At 44.7% G+C, this 19351-nt stretch overlaps 2 protein-coding genes across 5 annotated transcripts in view; one reads left to right on the top strand and one right to left on the bottom strand.

Annotated features, from left to right (window-relative positions):
- The window catches only part of LOC121536555 (beta-galactoside alpha-2,6-sialyltransferase 2), an 85249-nt gene that overhangs the window by 62436 nt on the left and 3462 nt on the right, over window positions 1-19351 (top strand). For 2 of the 4 annotated variants that reach the window (XR_005994880.1, XM_041843928.1), the window contains exons 2-6: window positions 276-1396; window positions 5141-5238; window positions 7108-7209; window positions 15361-15535; window positions 16243-16382. Coding sequence is in view for 3 of the 4 variants with exons in the window: in XM_041843928.1 (XP_041699862.1) it covers window positions 370-1396; window positions 5141-5238; window positions 7108-7209; window positions 15361-15535; window positions 16243-16382 (1542 nt within the window). In the remaining variant the exon portion in view is untranslated. Of the gene's footprint in view, window positions 1-275; window positions 1397-5140; window positions 5239-7107; window positions 7210-15360; window positions 15536-16242; window positions 16498-19351 lie in introns of those variants that run through there. The other 2 variants (XM_041843927.1, XM_041843926.1) reach the window with 2 other exon arrangements.
- tmtops2b (teleost multiple tissue opsin 2b) overlaps window positions 18210-19351 on the bottom strand; it is a 37102-nt gene continuing 35960 nt past the window's right edge. Inside the window, exon 4 of the mRNA XM_041843930.2 lies at window positions 18210-18438. Coding sequence (XP_041699864.2) covers window positions 18223-18438 — 216 coding nt within the window. The 3' untranslated portion in view covers window positions 18210-18222. The remainder of the gene's footprint in view (window positions 18439-19351) is intronic.

Here is a 19351-nt window from a genome sequence, read left to right as displayed (position 1 = left end):
CTCATCTTTTTAAGTGGGAGAACTTGCACAATTGGTGGCTGACTAAATACTTTTTTCCCCCACTGTATAGTGGCACCAGGTGATTTAGGGGTACCAGCTGAGGGAAGTCTTGGAAAATACAATAAGATACACACACACACACACACACACACACACACACACTAATACCAAAACCTCTGAAAAGACTGGGGATTTATCATTTTAATCAAAGTCAAAACATTCAGGTCCACTTTAGATGAAGACTAACTGTCACGTTTGACCTCTCACCTCTGCAGGCCGTCCGGCTGTCCTCTCTGCTGTGACCCGGCCTCTGACTACTGATTGGAGCTGGCCTGGTGTGCGTATAGGTGTGTGAGAGAGTGTGAGGAGATGAAGTCCAGTATGCGTCAGTGGCGGAGGCTGCTGTTGGTGGGCATGTTGACGTGGGCCCTCCTCTTCCTGGCTCTGCTCTCCTACTTCCTGGACACCTACGTGTACAACGAGCCACATACCTCCGCCAGCTCCTCACTCTCCCAGCACCCCGACACACGGCGCCTGGCATCCATCCAAGGCACCCCCCACCAGCAGCACCGCTCCATCATAGGCTCCCGGCCCGAACCCACCTACACCACCTTTACCATCCCCTACCCCGACTCCGACCCTAACCATTACCCAGACTCAGAGCCTAGCTCCACCTCCACCACCCCAGAGCCTGGCCTGGAGCTGAGCTACGGGACCAGCCAGGAGAGGGAGGGGGGCAGCCACCAGCAGCAGGACTACCTGGACCCCCAGACCCTGGCTGCCTGGTCCTCCTTCAGCACGGAGAACGTGGGTTCCCACTTTGACCAGACGGTGACTCGCAGCCGTGAGAGAACTGCCTGGACCGCCTCCGACCGGGGGCCCAACCGCACCACGCGCCGGTCCTCACGTGAGGACGAAGAGGAGGAGGAGGGGGTAGAGACAAACAACAGCCACAAGAGGAGGACCATGGTGGGGGGGCATGGGGGGGAGAGGCGAGGAAAAGAAGAGGATGATTTAGAGGAGTACTACTTCTCCAAGTCTTCCCCGCTGCTGCAGCGACTCTGGCGGGGCAAAGTGTCCTCTGGGATGCTGTCCCCGCAACTGCAGCTTTCCATGCGGAACTACCAGAGCGCCAACAAGCACCACGTGGCCTATAAAGGAGGCCGGCGGACTGCCCAGAGCCCCAGGGAACTGCTGTGTGAGCTGAAGGACCAGGCCCGGCTGAGGACGCTGGACGGGTCCGAGCAGCCCTTCTCTTCGCTGGGCTGGGCCCGCCTGGTACCGCGCCTGGCCCTGGAGAAGCTCTACAGACAGGGGGGCCAGAGGGGCTTCAGGAGCTGTGCTGTGGTGTCCTCTGCTGGGGCTATTCTTCACTCAGGCCTAGGGAAGGAGATCGGTGAGTGGAGGGTAGAGGGGGAGGGAGGGGAGGGAAGGAGATCGAAGACAGGGGGATGTAGGGATGCAGGTTAAACGGGATGAAGGGATTAAAGGAGAACTGGGAAACTTGAAGCTTTTATCAGTACAGTAGATTAAAAAACAACTTTGTTTTCGCTTTTCCCTAATACCCTAATGAATAATACCCTATGTGTTGTGACACTTTTGTGACTGTGTTATGACTGTGTGTCTCAGAGTGTGAAATACAGCATTGATCCTGATCAATTTTCTCTGTGACAACCCTGCCTCTGTGGCAGTCTGTCTGTGTGAGGGGAGAATGATGGCTCTTTACGCCGTGACATCCACAGCATTGATTGGAAAGTAAAATTGTCATGTAACTCTATGGACTTCCCCATTCGCCTCTAGCATAGTGTTAGTTTATTGTAGCAGAGAGACGTTTTGGCTTGGGCTTTATACTGTCTCTCACACACTGAGTAGCAGACATCGGTCACCCTGTAGTAACAATCTCTGTGATTGGCTGAAAGGGCTTTGGCATAAGTAATTCAAAGCCAATCAGATCTCCAGAAGGGTCTTGATGAGTTAGTTTGGAAATCATCTATATACTTTTAGAATACTTTGGCCAACTGCATTGTGTTACCTGTGTGTGTTTGTGTGTTCTGTTCTCTGTGTTTGAGGCTCTATGGTGCATGGGGAGAGTGTGAACTCAGGGACAGATGGCTCACTTTGGAGAAAAAAAGGAACCCTTCTGGTAACGAATCAAGTTAGTTCACATCACCCATGTAGATTAGTGATGCAAATTTTGGTAAATTTTGCTGCCGACTAACTGACCCTCATGAACCAGTAAACAAATGTTGTTGTTTTTTTCTCACAAAGTACAATGACGTGACCAACAGAAAATACTACCAGTAATCTGTATATAATGACGAGATGCTTATGTTTCCGCCATAACAATGGGAGTCGTCCCAAGATGGGAAGGCAGGCGACAAGTTTAGGCCCAAAATAAGCCCATAGAAACGCATTTGACTTATTTTGGACAGATTTTGGCGACAGTGAAATCTCTCGCTTCGTCTCTTCCTCTCTGATACTATGCATGCATACAAGGACCGGACATTTTTCATTAACATACAACATTAGCAAGCCTATCTTCTCACAGTCAAAAGGCTGTAACTTATTATTGAACATGGAACTCCTGTAATGAAGCAGCTAATAAAACTTCATTTTCAAACATTTGCCCAAATACAATTCGCGGAAAATGTCCAGTTCTAAACTGCGCACCTAATGCGAGCAGTTCCATATGTTACACGGTATTGACTAGATGGGATACAGTTTGTCAGAATTGACTTTTCGTAGCAGGTTAGGATAATTAACGTAGCAGGTTAGGATAATTAGGTTAAGGTTAGGAAAAGGATTTGGGTTAACTAAAATTCAAGAAAAATCGACTTTATACATCAATTTGACATAAACCGTATATCATCTAGCCATGATCGCAATCCTCCTCCTGAAAAAAAGCTAATAGTAGCCAGCTAGCTAATCGCTACATCTCGGTTTGTGGTTGTGCGTGGTACTGTGTAGCATTATATCCATCTTTTCACTATTATGGCTGTACGCTGGTTATGCAGGTAAGAATGAGGACATGTAGCTTATCATATATTCCTTACAGTTTATTAGCTATCTAAATTATTTATAATGTATTTATTTAACTAGCACCGTTCAGATATCTACAATGTAGCTAACTAGCCTACATTTAGCTTGTACCTAAAAGGCAAAACAAATTTGACGCCACAGTGATGTTTTCATTCATATGTGTGGATTTATTGCACTTTGGCTGACATTTATGTTCTCAGAGAGCAAAATTGCTGTCAAGGAACCGAGTATGAAAAATGTATGCACTCACTAACTGTAAGTCGCTCTGGATAAGAGCGTCTGCTAAATGACTAAAATGTACAGTTCGTACTGGTAGAGCAGACCAGTGCCTGTCAAAGTCCCTTCAGTTACACACGTTGACCACTAGGCAGCACTCTTTCTGTGTCTATGAGTAGTGATACTGTCATGCGCTGTTACATCAATGCACAGAGCTGAATCCTGCACCAGATCGTTCATGTACCGGAATGTTCATGTCAAATGGCTATTCACACCTACCAGTCATTCAGCACAAGTGTTTTGGCTATGGCTGAAAGCAGAGGGCTTTTTCTGTCACTATGGATGGATGGAGGGAGGAGAGGAGCAGTCAGGGTGAAGGGAAAGCGGTCCCTTCTTTCAGGTCAGGGAGACTTACTTGTGAAGAGCTTCAGCTCCACTGCCAGGCTTCTCAGTGTATCACTAGAGGTAAAGAAGATGCAGGTACTCCTGCTCTCTCTCGCACTCTCTTTCTCTCTATAGATATTTTGTGTTCTTTGTGCATTTAACCCTGTTTGTCTGTTTTGAGCTGTAGGTGAACATTGTGTGTGTGTGAATCCTGTTTGTTCTAATTCCCCAGAGCCACCATGCAGACCGATGGCCTTAAACAGCTAAATCATAGTATTTGGCCAGAGTAAACAGTCTGGACCAGCTAAATCATAGTATTTGGCCAGAGTAAACAGTCTGGACCAGCTAAATCATAGTATTTGGCCAGAGTAAACAGTGTGGATCAGCTAAATCATAGTATTTGGCCAGAGTAAACAGTGTGGACCAGCTAAATCATAGTATTTGGCCAGAGTAAACAGTCTGGACCAGCTAAATCATAGTATTTGGCCAGAGTAAACAGTGTGGATCAGCTAAATCATAGTATTTGGCCAGAGTAAACAGTGTGGATCAGCTAAATCATAGTATTTGGCCAGAGTAAACAGTGTGGACCAGCTAAATCATAGTATTTGGCCAGAGTAAACAGTCTGGACCAGCTAAATCATAGTATTTGGCCAGAGTAAACAGTGTGGATCAGCTAAATCATAGTATTTGGCCAGAGTAAACAGTCTGGACCAGCTAAATCATAGTATTTGGCCAGAGTAAACAGTCTGGACCAGCTAAATCATAGTATTTGGCCAGAGTAAACAGTCTGGACCAGCTAAATCATAGTATTTGGCCAGAGTAAACAGTCTGGACCAGCTAAATCATAGTATTTGGCCAGAGTAAACAGTCTGGACCAGCTAAATCATAGTATTTGGCCAGAGTAAACAGTCTGGACCAGCTAAATCATAGTATTTGGCCAGAGTAAACAGTCTGGACCAGCTAAAACAGTCTGGACCAGCTAAATCATAGTATTTGGCCAGAGTAAACAGTCTGGACCAGCTAAATCATAGTATTTGGCCAGAGTAAACAGTCTGGACCAGCTAAAACAGTCTGGACCAGCTAAATCATAGTATTTGGCCAGAGTAAACAGTCTGGACCAGCTAAATCATAGTATTTGGCCAGAGTAAACAGTCTGGACCAGCTAAATCATAGTATTTGGCCAGAGTAAACAGTCTGGACCAGCTAAATCATAGTATTTGGCCAGAGTAAACAGTCTAGACCAGCTAAATCATAGTATTTGGCCAGAGTAAAGAGAAGACGGACTGTTGGATGCCATCTAGGGGCTGGTCCTTTATGAGCACTTGATTGATTGGCCTTCCATATTTTTCTTTGACTTAGTTTAATGACACTTGATTGTCTAAATTGAATGACGCTTGATTTTCTTAGCTGAGTGACATTTGATTTTCTTAGTTGAGTGACACTTGATTTTGTTAGTTGAGTGACATTGAATTGACTTATGTTGTCTTTGTCTGTCTCCCAGATTCCCATGATGCAGTTATGCGGTTCAACACAGCACCTACAGAGGGCTATGAGAGGGACGTGGGGAAGAAGACCACCATCCGCGTCATTAACTCGCAGGTGTGTGTGTGTGTCAGTCCAGTGATGAAGGAATTATTTATTTTCACAGGGGGTGCAATAAAAAAAATAAAAAAAATGTTTTTAAGCCCAGTTGAGATATTTTTCTGGTTATCATTTCTGGCATTTCTGTAATAAGATACACGCAGCTTGTCTTCTGTCATAACTTGTCGCCCCAGAATAATAAATAAAGCGCTGCTCACCAGAATAATGTCATAAATCAATAGAATGAATGCATCAATAATCTGACATCATAAAGTTTTCTTTCATTTCTGCTTCTCTTGTGCAACGAGGACGTTTAGGGGCCGGGGAGGAAAACATTAAAATTCTTCCCGTGCAACATTTCCAAATGACATCAGTTTGACCTCTTTTCAAGAAATGAAACGCTGCAAAAACGATCAACCATGTTTCTGATGAGATTTCAGTTCGACTTGGATGCATTTATGCGTTTGAAATACTGTCAGTTTAATGTAACAGTGTCAATTGATGAAAAATATTGAGTTCCTAACCGCGCATTCGCATTCTCTCAAGAGATGGTGAAAGAAATAAATCACATTTCTCCTGTCCTGTTCCCGAGACAAAATCAACATTTGGTGTAGTTACCATTTTACTACAAGAAATTCATAATTATGCAGGAGTTCATATTATATTACGCTACATGTTAGAGGTTATAAGCCTACAGTCAGTGTCCAGATGTCAGTTACTGTTCCATTTAGCCCATCTAAACGTCAAACCGCCGTGTGTGTGTGTATGTGTGTGTGTGTGTGTGTGTGTGTGTGTGTGTGTGTGTGTGTGTGTGTGTGTGTGTGTGTGTGTGTGTGTGTGTGTGTGTGTGTGTGTGTGTGTGTGTGTGTGTGTGTGTGTGTGTGTGTGTGTGTGTGTGTGTGTGTGTATGTAATAAGACCAAGAGGAACTACAACAGGTCTCACAACACAGCATGAATATGTGCCTGCAATCAAGTACCATTTCTGAGGAGTGGTTCAGCATTTTGAATGGGCCATTTCTCATTCAGATACACAACAACATGCGTCCAGACATATCAGCCTGATTTGCACTTGAATGACAATGTGATTCAATCTAAGCATGGCCACAGTCACAGGCACAAGTGTGTAATGAGCGTGTGTATGTGTGTGAACCAGCTGTCCTCCAGTAAGTGGAGTGATCACCCTCCTTGATACCAGAGGCATTATGACTACGGGGGAAATCACCACAGCTCCAGTTGAGCCATCTTCTCCCTACTCCCACTCTCAGCACAGAGTACAATGGAGTAATCACACACATACACACACAACACACACTCACACTCACTGACACACACACTGACACACACACACTCACACTCACACTCACACTCACACACACACACTCACACACACACACACACACACACACACACACACACACACACACACACACACACACACACACACCCACACACACTCACACTCACACTCACACTCACACTCACACTCACACTCACACTCACACACACTCACACTCACACTCACACACACACACACACACACACACTCACACACTCACACTCACACTCACACTCACACACACACTCACACACACACACACTCACACACACACACACACTCACACTCACACACTCACACTCACACACTCACACACTCACTCACACACACACTCACTCTCACACACACACACACACACACACACACTCACTAGTACATTCTACTACTGTGACACTAATAATCCAAGCACCCGCTGAGCACATTCTACAGTGGACCCACAGCTACCATGGTTAGAGAGAGAGAGCTATGGAGAGTGTGTGTTTTCACTTGTTTGGGCACTGCAGTGTTGCATCTAGTTTCCAGTGTAAACTTTGACCCCTCCCCTTTACAGATCCTGGCCAATCCCAAGCACCGCTTCAGCACCAGCTCCCTGTATAAGAACGTGACTCTGGTGGCCTGGGACCCTGCTCCGTACGCTGTCAACTTACACAAGGTGTGTGTGTGTGTTTGAACCAGACACTATTCTCTACTCTTACCTTGCCCACTCCTCTCTGAGAGGCCCAGTAACGGCATCTAAAAGGCGATTATTTAAAGAGCGTCGCTCAGCAGAGCCCCAAAGTCCTGTTGAATGGGTGGAGGACAGTAATGTTAATGAGGACCTGTAGTTGTGGAAGAGTTAGCCCCGTTTGTCTCTCTAACCCACGGCCTGAAGGGACAGGATGCTACATCATGTCAACTTTCTATACCCCACACTCCTCCTTTCTCCTCTTCTGCCCTCCATCCTCTTCCTCCCTTTTACATATTTTACGTGTCCTTGAAATCTCTCCGATTTCCACTTAATCACCACCTACAGTTGAAGTCGGAAGTTTACATACACTTAGGTTGGAGTCATTAAAACTCGCTTTTCAACCACTCCACAAATGTCTTGTTAACAAACTGGCAAGTCGGTTAGGACATCTACTTTGTGCATGACACAAGTAATTTTTCCAACAATTGTTTGCAGAAAGATTATTTCACTTATAATTCACTGTATCACAATTCCAGTGGGTCAGAAGTTTACATACACTAAGTTGACTGTGCCTTTAAACAGCTTGGAAAATTCCAGAAAATTATGTCATGGCTTTAGAAGCTTCTGATAGGCTAATTGACATAATTTGAGTCAATTGGAGGTGTACCTGTGGATGTATTTCAAGGCCTACCTTCAAACTCGGTGCCTCTTTGCTTGACATCATGGGAAAATGAAAATAAATCAGCCAAGACCTCAGAAAAAAATTTGTAGACCTCCACAGGTCTGGTTCATCCTTGGGAGCAATTTCCAAACGCCTGAAGGTACCACGTTCATCTGTACAAACAATATATGCAAGTATAAACACCATGGGACCACGCAGACATCATACCGCTCAGGAAGGAGACGCGTTCTGTCTCCTAGAGATGAACGTACTTTGGTGCAAATCAATCCAAGAACAACAGCAAAGGACCTTGTGAAGATGCTGGAGGAAACAGGTACAAAAGTATCTATATCCACAGTAAAACGAGTCCTATATCGACATAACCTGAAAGGCCGCTCAGCAAGGAAGAAGCCACTGCTCCAAAACTGCCATAAAAATCCAGACTACGGTTTGCAACTGCACATGGGGACAAAGATCGTACTTTTTGGAGAAATGTCCTCTGGTCTGATGAAACAAAAATAGAACTGTTTGGCCATAATGACCATCGTTATGTTTGGAGTTAAAACTAGGTTGTTTGCAAGCCGAAGAACACCATCCCAACCGTGAAGCACGGGGGTGGCAGCATCATGCTGTGGGGGTGCTTTGCTGCAGGAGGGACTGGTGCACTTCACAAAATAGATGGCATCATGAGGAAGGAAAATTATGTGGATATATTGAAGCAACATCTCAAGACAGTCAGGAAGTTAAAGCTTGGTCGCAAATGGGTCTTCCAAATGGACAATGACCCCAAGCATACTTCCAAAGTTGTGGCAAAATGGTGTAAGGACAACAAAGTTGTGGCCATCACAAATCCCTGACCTCAATCCTATAGAAAATTTGTGGGCAGAACTGAAAAAGCGTGTGTGAGCAAGGAGGCCTACAAACCTGACTCAGTTACACCAGCTCTGTCAGGAGGAATGGGCCAAAATTCACCCAACTTATTGTGGGAAGCTTGTGGAAGGCCACCCAAAATGTTTGACCCAAGTTAAACAATTTAAAGGCAATGCTACCAAAAACTAATTGAGTGTATGTAAACCTCTGACCCACTGGGAATGTGATGAAATAAATAAAATCTGAAATAAATCATTCTCTCTACTATTATTCTGACATTTCACATTCTTAAAATAAAGTGGTGATCCTAACTGACCTAAGACAGATCATTTTTATTAGGATTAAATGTCAGGAATTGTGAAAAACTGAGTTTAAATGTATTTGGCTAAGTTGAATGTAAACTTCCGACTTCAGCTGTACATGTATGTTGACAGTCATAAAGCTGCTAGTTTTAGGTTTCCCCCTTCTCTCTCTCTCCCCTCCTTCCCTCTCTCCCTTTCCTCATTTCCCCCGCTTTCTTTTTCTCTCACTTCCCCCTCCTCCTGTCACCTCTATTTATTCAGAGACTATTACGTCAGCCACAGGACCAATCAGCCTCTCTCTCATCCTCTCTCATCCTCATTCTTCATCTATCTCCCCCCCTATCCCTACCTCTCTCTGAGCTGAGGTGTTTGCTCAGTAATAAGTCCCGGGGAAAAGGACAAGGCTATGATGATCATTGTGAATCAGAGATTAATAGACTTCATGAGACTCCTGGGTCCGGCAGGTTAATCCTCCTGGAATTGCACTCGGAAATGTAATCACCCCCCTACTTCACCCTATCCTCCTCCTCCTCTCCTCTCTTTTCTAATATATATTGAATTATTTAGTCCTTAGCCCAGGTCTGTTATGTCATCACTTCAGGAGACATTCTGTCCTCTCTCTCTCTCTCTCTCTCACTGATTAATACATTTTACGATGGCTTTTAGACTAATACAGTGTTTAATTAAACAGGAGCGAACATAAGTGGAGACTGTTAGCAGGTGTTGCCTGAATTGTTGCAAAAGATTGTTGCACAGATCTACACACACTATTGTGTGTGTGTTTAGCAGTTTTACGTCAGTAGAGCCCAGACGTCAGGCTGTTAACTTGCTGACCCTGTCTTTCTCCAGCGCTGCGCTGTCTCTCTCCGTCTCTCCGTCTCTGAGAGCTGCCTGCCATCCATCACTCAGCACTTCTGACCGTTCATTAGGAACAACTCTTAATTGAATGAACACTTATCAGCCCAGAATTTGATTAAACATTTATTCACACCACTAAAGTGGTGTGGTGGCCACTAGAGATCTTGGTTCGAATCCAGGCTCTGTCGTAGCCGGCCGCGACCGGGAGACCCATGGGGCGGCGTCGTCCAGGGTAGGGGAGGGAATGGCCGGCAGGGATGTAAGCTCAGTTGGTAGAGCATGGCATTTGCAACGCCAGGGTTGTGGGTTCGATTCCCACGGGGGGCCAGTATGAAAAATATAAAAAGAATGTATGCACTCACTAACTGTAAGTCGCTCTGGATAAGAGCGTCTGCTAAATGACTAAAATGTAAATGTAAAGTCTGCACAACAATTGTTTTTTCACCCTGCTCAAATTGGTCTCACTAGACTCCCAGCCGACAGAAAATAACAGCTGTAAAAATGTGTATCCCTGTGTGTGTGTGTACTTGATTGCAGGTCTGTTTGCCAGTGTCAAAATGTTTATATATGCGTCCAGCTCGCTCCGTTCAACGCTTGCTTTGTTATCATACCAATTTGCTGTGGCTGAGGCGTGGAGCTGATGTGTGGAGCTCCTTGGTAACAGCAGAGAGCTGAATGGCAGTCCGACAGGTTGCCTGTCTTTCTCCAGAGCCCTCACCCACCCTCCCAGGCAATTACATCCTGCACTGGGACTCACTCGACTATTTATCCAATTACACACTAACTCGTTTAACCAGTACCAGGCATTTAACCTAGAGTCTCAGACCATAACAAATAAATGTTCCATTTTAAATGGATTCGGCTGAATGGCATGTACAGTGAGGGGGAAAAAGTATTCAATCTCCTGCTGATTTTGTACGTTTGCCCACTGACAAAGAAATGATCAGTCTATAATTTTAATGGTAGGTTTATTTGAACAGTGAGAGACAGAATAACAACAAAAAAATCCAGAAAAACGGATGGCAAAAATGTTATAAATTGATATGCATTTTAATGAGGGAAATAAGTATTTGACCCCTCTGCAAAACATGACTTAGTACTTCGTGGCAAAACCCTTGTTGGCAATCACAGAGGTCAGATGTTTCTTGTAGTTGGCCACCAGGTTTGCACACATCTCAGGAGGGATTTTGTCCCATTCCTCTTTGCAGATCTTCTCCAAGTCATTAAGGTTTCGAGCCTGACGTTTGGCAACTCAAACCTTCAGCTCCCTCCACAGATTTTCTATGGGATTAAGGTCGGGAGACTACCTAGCCACTCCAGGACCTTAATGTGCTTCTTCTTGAGCCACTCCTTTGTTGCCTTGGCCGTGTGTTTTGGGTCATTGTAATGCTGGAATACCCATCCACGACACATTTCAATGCCCTGGCTGAGGGAAGGAGGTTCTCACCCAAGATTTGACGGTACATGGCCCTGTCCACCGTCCCTTTGATGCGGTGAAGTTGTCCTGTCCCCTTAGCAGAAAAACACCCCCAAAGCATATTGTTTCCACCTCCATGTTTGACGGAGGGGATGGTGTTCTTGGGGTCATAGGCAGCATTCCTCTTCCTCCAAACACGGCGAGTTGAGTTGATGCCAAAGCGCTCCATTTTGGTCTCATCTGACCACAACACTTTCACCCAGTTCTCCTCTGAATCATTCAGATGTTCATTGGCAAACTTCAGACGGGCATGTATGCTTTCTTGAGCAGGGGGACCTTGCGGGCGCTGCAGGATTTCAGTCCTTCACGGCGTAGTGTGTTACCAATTGTTTTCTTGGTGACTATGGTCCCAGCTGCCTTGAGATCATTGACAAGATCCTCCCGTGTAGTTCTGGGCTGATTCATCACCGTTCTCATGATCATTGCAACTCCACGAGGTGAGATCTTGCATGGAGCCCCAGGCCGAGGGAGATTTACAGTTATTTTGTGTTTCTTCCATTTGCGAATAATCGCACCAACTGTTGTCACCTTCTCACCAAGCTGCTTGGCGATGGCCTTGTAGCCCATTCCAGCCTTGTGTAGGTCTACAATCTTGTCCTTGACATCCTTGGAGATCTCTTTGGTCTTGGCCATGGTGGAGAGTTTGGAATCTGATTGATTGATTGCTTCTGTGGACAGGTGTCTTTTATACAGGTAACAAGCTGAGATTAGGAGCACTCCCTTTAAGAGTGTGCTCCTAATCTCAGCTCGTTACCTGTATAAAAGACACCTGGGAGCCAGAAATCTTTCTGATTGAGAGGGGGTCAAATACTTATTTTCCTCATTAAAATGCAAATCAATTTAGAATATTTTTGACATGCATTTTTCTGGATTTTTTTGTTGTTATTCTGTCTCTCACTGTTCAAATAAACCTACCATTAAAATTATAGACTGATCATTTCTTTGTCAGTGGGCAAACGTACAAAATCAGCAGGGGATCAAATACATTTTTCCCTCACAGTATGTATATATATATATATATATATATATATATATATATATATATATATATATATACAGTACCAGTCAAAGGTTTGGACACACCTACTCATTCAAATCAAATCAAATCAAATTTTATTGGTCACATGCGCCGAATACAACAGGTGCAGACATTACAGTGAAATGCTTACTTACAGCCCTTAACCAACAGTGCATTTATTTTTAACAAAAAAAGTAAAAATAAAACAACAACAAAAAAAGTGTTGAGAAAAAAAGAGCAGAAGTAAAATAAAATAACAGTAGGGAGGCTATATATACAGGGAGGTACCGGTGCAGAGTCAATGTGCGGGGGCACCGGCTAGTTGAGATAGTTGAAGTAATATGTACATGTGGGTAGAGTTAAAGTGACTATGCATAAATAATTAACAGAGTAGCAGCAGCGTAAAAAGGATGGGGTGGGGGGGCAGTGCAAATAGTCTGGGTAGCCATGATTAGCTGTTCAGGAGTCTTATGGCTTGGGGGTAGAAGCTGTTGAGAAGTCTTTTGGACCTAGACTTGGCACTCCGGTACCGCTTGCCGTGCGGTAGCAGGGAGAACAGTCTATGACTAGGGTGGCTGGAGTCTTTGACAATTTTGAGGGCCTTCCTCTGACACCGCCTGGTATAGAGGTCCTGGATGGCAGGAAGCTTGGCCCCAGTGATGTACTGGGCCGTACGCACTACCCTCTGTAGTGCCTTGCGGTCGGAGGCCAAGCAGTTGCCATACCAGGCGGTGATGCAACCAGTCAGGATGCTCTCGATGGTGCAGCTGTAGAATTTTTTGAGGATCTGAGGACCCATGCTAAATCTTTTCAGTCTCCTGAGGGGGAATAGGCTTTGTCGTGCCCTCTTCACGACTGTCTTGGTGTGTTTGGACCATGATAGTTCGTTGGTGATGTGGACACCAAGGAACTTGAAGCTCTCAACCTGTTCCACTACAGCCCCGTCGATGAGAATGGGGGGCGTGCTCAGTCCTCTTTTTTTTCCTGTAGTCCACAATCATCTCCTTTGTCTTGGTCACATTGAGGGAGAGGTTGTTGTCCTGGCACCACACGGCCAGGTCTCTGACCTCCTCCCTATAGGCTGTCTCATCGTTGTCGGTGATCAGGCCTACCACTGTTGTGTCGTCGGCAAACTTAATGATGGTGTTGGAGTCGTGTCTGGCCATGCAGTCATGGGTGAACAGAGAGTACAGGAGGGGACTGAGCACGCACCCCTGAGGGGCCCCCGTGTTGAGGATCAGTGTGGCAGATGTGTTGTTACCTACCCTTACCACCTGGGGGCGGCCCGTCAGGAAGTCCAGGATCCAGTTGCAGAGGGAGGTGTTTAGTCCCAGGATCCTTAGCTTAGTGATGAGCTTAGAGGGCACTATGGTGTTGAATGCTAAGCTGTAGTCAATGAATAGCATTCTCACGTAGGTGTTCCTCTTGTCCAGGTGGGAAAGGGCAGTGTGGAGTGCAATAGAGATTGCATCATCTGTGGATCTGTTGGGGCGGTATGCAAATTGGAGTGGGTCTAGGGTTTCTGGGATAATGCTGTTGATGTGAGCCATGACCAGCCTTTCAAAGCACTTCATGGCTACAGACGTCAGTGCTACGGGTCGGTAGTCATTTAGGCAGGTTATCTTAGAGTCCTTGGGCACGGGGACTATGGTGGTCTGCTTGAAACATGTTGGTATTACAGACTCAGTCAGGGACATGTTGAAAATGTCAGTGAAGACACTTGCCAGTTGGTCAGCACATGCTCGGAGTACACGTCCTGGTAATCCGTCTGGCCCTGCGGCCTTGTGAATGTTGACCTGCTTAAAAGTCTTACTCACATCGGCTACGGAGAGCGTGATCACATGGTCATCCGGAACAGCTGGTGCTCTCATGCATGCTTCAGTGTTGCTTGCCTCGAAGCGAGCATAGAAGTGGTTTAGCTCGTCTGGTAGGCTTGTGTCACTGGGCAGCTCGCGGCTGTGCTTCCCTTTGTAGTCTGTAATAGTTTTCAAGCCCTGCCACATCCGACGAGCGTCAGAGCCAGTGTAGTACGAGTAGTTCTTGCCATAATATGGACTTGGTCTTTTACCAAATAGGGCTATCTTCTGTATACCACCCCTAACTTGTCACAACACAACTGATTGGCTCAAACGCATTAAGAATGAAAGAAATTCCACAAATGAACTTTTAACAAGGCACACCTGTTAATTGAAATGCATTCCAGGTGACTACCTCATGAAGCTGGTTGAGAGAATGCCAAGAGTGTGGAAAGCTGTCGTCAAGGCAAAGGGTGGCTATTTGAAGAATCTCAAATATAAAATATATTTTGATTTGTTTAACACTTTTTTTGGTTACTACCTGATTCCATATGTGTTATTTCATAGTTTATGATGTATTCACTATTATTCTACAATGTAGAAAATAAAGAAAAGCCCTGGAATGAGTAGGTATGTACCAACTTTTGACTGGTACTGTATATAGAGATATTATGAATGCTGCAGTAGCCACATTACATTTACATTTTTGTCATTTAGCAGACGCTCTTATCCAGAGCGACTTACAGTTAGTGAGTGCATACATTATTATTATTATTATTATTATTTATTTTTTTATATACTGGCCCCCCGTGGGAATCGAACCCACAACCCTGGCGTTGCAAACGCCATGCTCTACCAACTGAGCTACATCCCTGCCGGCCATTCCCTCCCCTACATTGAAAGCCACATTTAAATAGGTTGTAACACACCTGTTCACCTGCAAATGACTGTCTGTCTCTGTATGTATGTCTGTCTGTCTCTGTCTCTCTTTCTGTTTCTCTGTCTGTGTCTGTCCATCTCATATTTCTCAGGTATGCCAGTCTAGTGTAGACTATAACTATTATTCCCCTCTTTTTCTCAAAACTCCCTCCTTCCTTTCTCTCTCTTTCTCTCTCCCTCTCTCTTTCCCGTCTCTCTCTCTCGCTCTCGAACAGTGGTATGCCAATCCAGACTATAACCTGTTCAGTCCGTACGTGGAGCACCGGAGGCTCCACCCCACCCAGCCCTTCTACATCCTCCACCCCAAATATTTGTGGCATCTCTGGGATGTGATCCAGGGCAACACCCAGGAGACCATCCAGCCTAACCCACCCTCCTCTGGGTTCATAGGTGAGACTATGTAGACACATACATGTGTGTGTGCGTGCTGTGCGCGCACATACACACGTACAAGTGCACGTGTATACACACACGCACACACACTCACTCACACACTTGCACAAGTGTTATATAAAGCAGGCTCTGTAGTTCTAATGTTAATGTCAGAGAGTCAGAGAATCGGCCAGTCGACCTCTCTATGTTGTGTAATAGAGTGCTTGTGCCCAGCGGCTACTTGGCGTCATGTTATTGTATTATTATAAAACAGCCCTACAGGACCCGTCCTATAGCAACACATAAGTGGTGGTCGGGGGGGCATCCTGTGCAATTTTGTTTAGGTATACGGTAGTCGTTTAGTTCAATTTGTCTCACAAAGATTGTATTGTCCCCAGTGGTGGTGTATTGCAGTGTGATATTACATATTGCTTTGGTAATTAGGTCATTTTGGATTGCTTAGTAGACCAGTGAAACGGAAAATCACACAAGAAACACAGATCCACAACGTCAGACTGAATTCAGCACTTTCTTTGTACTGGTTGGGAGGCGGGGCGGGGGGGGCAGAAGACGTGGGGGGGGCACCACCCCAAACATCACACATGAGTTAATGAGTTCAAAGCCAATTCTCCCCAAACAAAATGCTGGCAGGTCCAGCAAAGTCCCATCCCCCATCTGTGAGATCCATGTAGTTCCTCAATAGAAAAGTTCACGATCACCCACAGCCGCCAGATCTCCCACAGCCGCCAGATCTCCCAACGCCGCCAGATCTCCCAAAGCCGCCAGATCTCCCACAGCCGCCAGATCTCCCAGAGTCGCTAGATCTCTCACAGCCGCCAGATCACCCATAGCCACCAGTGTACCAGTATCCTTCAGATCTCAACGGATCCGTATCCTGTAGAAATTAGTCTTTGTTCTCTTGATTAACTTGTATAGTCTTTGTTCTCTTGATTAACTTGTATAGTCTTTGTTCTCTTGATTAACTTGTATAGTCTTTATACAAGTTAATCAAGAGAACAAAGACTATACAAGTTAATCAAGAGAACAGTCTTTGTTCTCTTGATTAACTTGTATAGTCTTTTGTTCTCTTGATAAACTTGTATAGTCTTTGTTCTCTTGATTAACTAGTATAGTCTTTGTTCTCTTGATAAACGTGTATAGTATTTGTTCTCTTGATTAACTTGAATAGTCTTTGTTCTCTTGATAAACTTGTATAGTCTTTGTTCTCTTGATTAACTTGTATAGTCTTTGTTCTCTTGATTAACTTGTATAGTCTTTGTTCTCTTGATTAACTTGTATAGTCTTTGTTCTCTTAATGAACTTGTATAGTTTTTGATCTCTTGATAAACCTGTATAGTATTTGTTCTCTTGATTAACTTGAATAGTCTTTGTTCTCTTGATAAACTTGTATAGTGTTTGTTCTCTTGATAAACTTGTATAGTGTTTGTTCTCTTGATAAACTTGTATAGTCTTTGTTCTCTTGATAAACTTGTATAGTCTTTGTTCTCTTGATTAACTTGTATAGTCTTTGTTCTCTTGATTAACTTGTATAGTCTTTGTTCTCTTGACTAACTTGGATAGTCTTTGTTCTCTTGACTAACTTGTATAGTCTTTGTTCTCTTGATTAACTTGTATAGTCTTTGTTCTCTTGACTAACTTTGTATAGTCTTTGTTCTCTTGATTAACTTGTATAGTCTTTGTTCTCTTGACTAACTTGTATAGTCTTTGTTCTCTTGATTAACTTGTATAGTCTTTGTTCTCTTGATTAACTTGTATAGTCTTTGTTCTCTTGATTAACTTGTATAGTCTTTGTTCTCTTGATTAACTTGTATAGTCTTTGTTCTCTTGATTAACTTGTATAGTCTTTGTAGTCTTTATCATCTCTTTACTGGTTAATATAATGTAATATAATATAATATAGCTAATATATCCCATAGCTTATTGCACTTTAGTCAGTGACTGCGTCTCAAATCACACCCTATTCCCCTTACTTCTTTCCAGAGCCTTATGTAGTGCACTACTTTGGGGAATAGGGTGAGATTTGAGACGCAGCCTCAAACTCTCATCAGTCTTCACAGTTCGGACAGCACAGAGGCTGGTAGTAGCATAAGCACTGGCTGTGTATGTGTGTGGGGGTTGGGGTGAAATGTGACAGAGATGCACCTTATCACTTGGGCAGTGCTGTGTGTTTAGAGAACAAGCACTGGGGTTTGCCAGTGTGTTGAGCGGTGGTATTTACATCAAGACAAGCAGACTGTCAATAGAGCAGAGTGACATCAAATGGTACACACACACACACACACACACACAGAATTCATACACACATACACAGAATTCATACACACACTTCGTCTTATGCATGCAGAACACATGCTCACTATTGTACAGCCTCCGTCCCATCCTCCATCCTCCATCCTCCATCCCCCATACACTCACTTACTTTCTCTTGCACACACATGGACAATTTCACTCCCACATACACACTTCCACATGTACAGGTAAACACAGCAGTCAGTAAACAAATCGAAGGGGTTGGGCACGAGTAGAGGAGAGACCCCCGAGGGGTTTTATGCATGGGGCTTGGAGCATTCACGGTCGTGATGGTCTATTGGCGTGCACCGCTCAGCTAGCTAGCTAGCTACTGTATCATCATCATCCAACAGTCATCATTCAGGCTTCCCCGTCGGCCTTCCTGGCGCACCTGCTCAGGAAGTGACCTCTGGAGGGTTGGTGCGCTCAGTGGCCGGGGTGCTGCAGCCATAGTTGTGGGTACCAGTGGAGATCTGGGCAGTGCAAGCCACTGTGTTGCTGTATACACGCCGGTTGAGCTGGATGACGGTGGTCTTGGAGGGCATGGAGGAGAGGCCGTTCTCCATGGAGCGCCGTTCACACCGGAACAGGATCAGGAAACACCTGTAGAACTGAGGGAGGGAGGAGATATTAGTGGCGAGGGAGAGATTAAAGGGGAAGAATGGGTAGGGCAGATATGGAAGAAGGGGGTGAGGTGAGCAGGACAGAAGGAAGAGGTGGAGGAAAAGGCTGTTGCTACAGCAATGAGAAGCCAAAACATCATTATCCATGTTCTCTTTTTGCTAATTTGGTTGCATGCACCAACCAGGATTCATACATGGAGATCGTTTATTTACAATTTCTATGTGCGTATTGTTACATGTTACCATGGTAGCTGATGATTCTATGACCTCTATCATGCAATGTCTCTGGGTTGTATGAACAGAGTGCTAATATGACGCCACTTCCATTCTTGGTCAATAACGTTTTAACACTTTAACTGCACTTTGATTATTTGGTGGCCTTCTCCCTTTTGTGTCTATAGCAACAACACACACTAGCAAGAGAGGTCGTGGAACAGTCACCTGCAGAGTGACTTGGTGTGACCCTTGTTCCGTCTGCCTTGAGAGGTTGGACAAATGAATCCATTCCCTGAGTTTACCTGTCACATTTCTCTCTGATGTCTCAAAGCTAAACAGGAAGAGAGGTAGACGGAGAGGAAATGCCCCTCTAAGGACCTCACTGCATCAGCAGAATAGCATCAAAGACAGTACAGTAAGAAGATAGGCAGAAACTGCTTCCCAGATCACACTTGTTGGCTAGCTAAGCTCATGCGCAGAAACACCTCATTGGGTCCAACTTTCGTGTAGCGCCGAACTCGCATGTGCAGGCCGTCAAATCAAAGGCACTCTTTCGCTATAACGTTGGTTTTGATGATAATTTAAATGTCAGATTGTCACTTTCACAAGGTTTGTAGTAATGACAGTTTTGGCTACTTAAAACATTGGCTCCAATCTTTGCATTTAGATTTCGAGAAAATGACCA

The sequence above is a fragment of the Coregonus clupeaformis genome, chromosome 23 (genome assembly GCF_020615455.1).
Source record: "Coregonus clupeaformis isolate EN_2021a chromosome 23, ASM2061545v1, whole genome shotgun sequence".
Lineage (NCBI taxonomy): Eukaryota > Metazoa > Chordata > Actinopteri > Salmoniformes > Salmonidae > Coregonus > Coregonus clupeaformis.
Note: the sequence above shows the minus strand (reverse complement) of the source record. Positions and strands in the feature narration are given on the sequence as shown.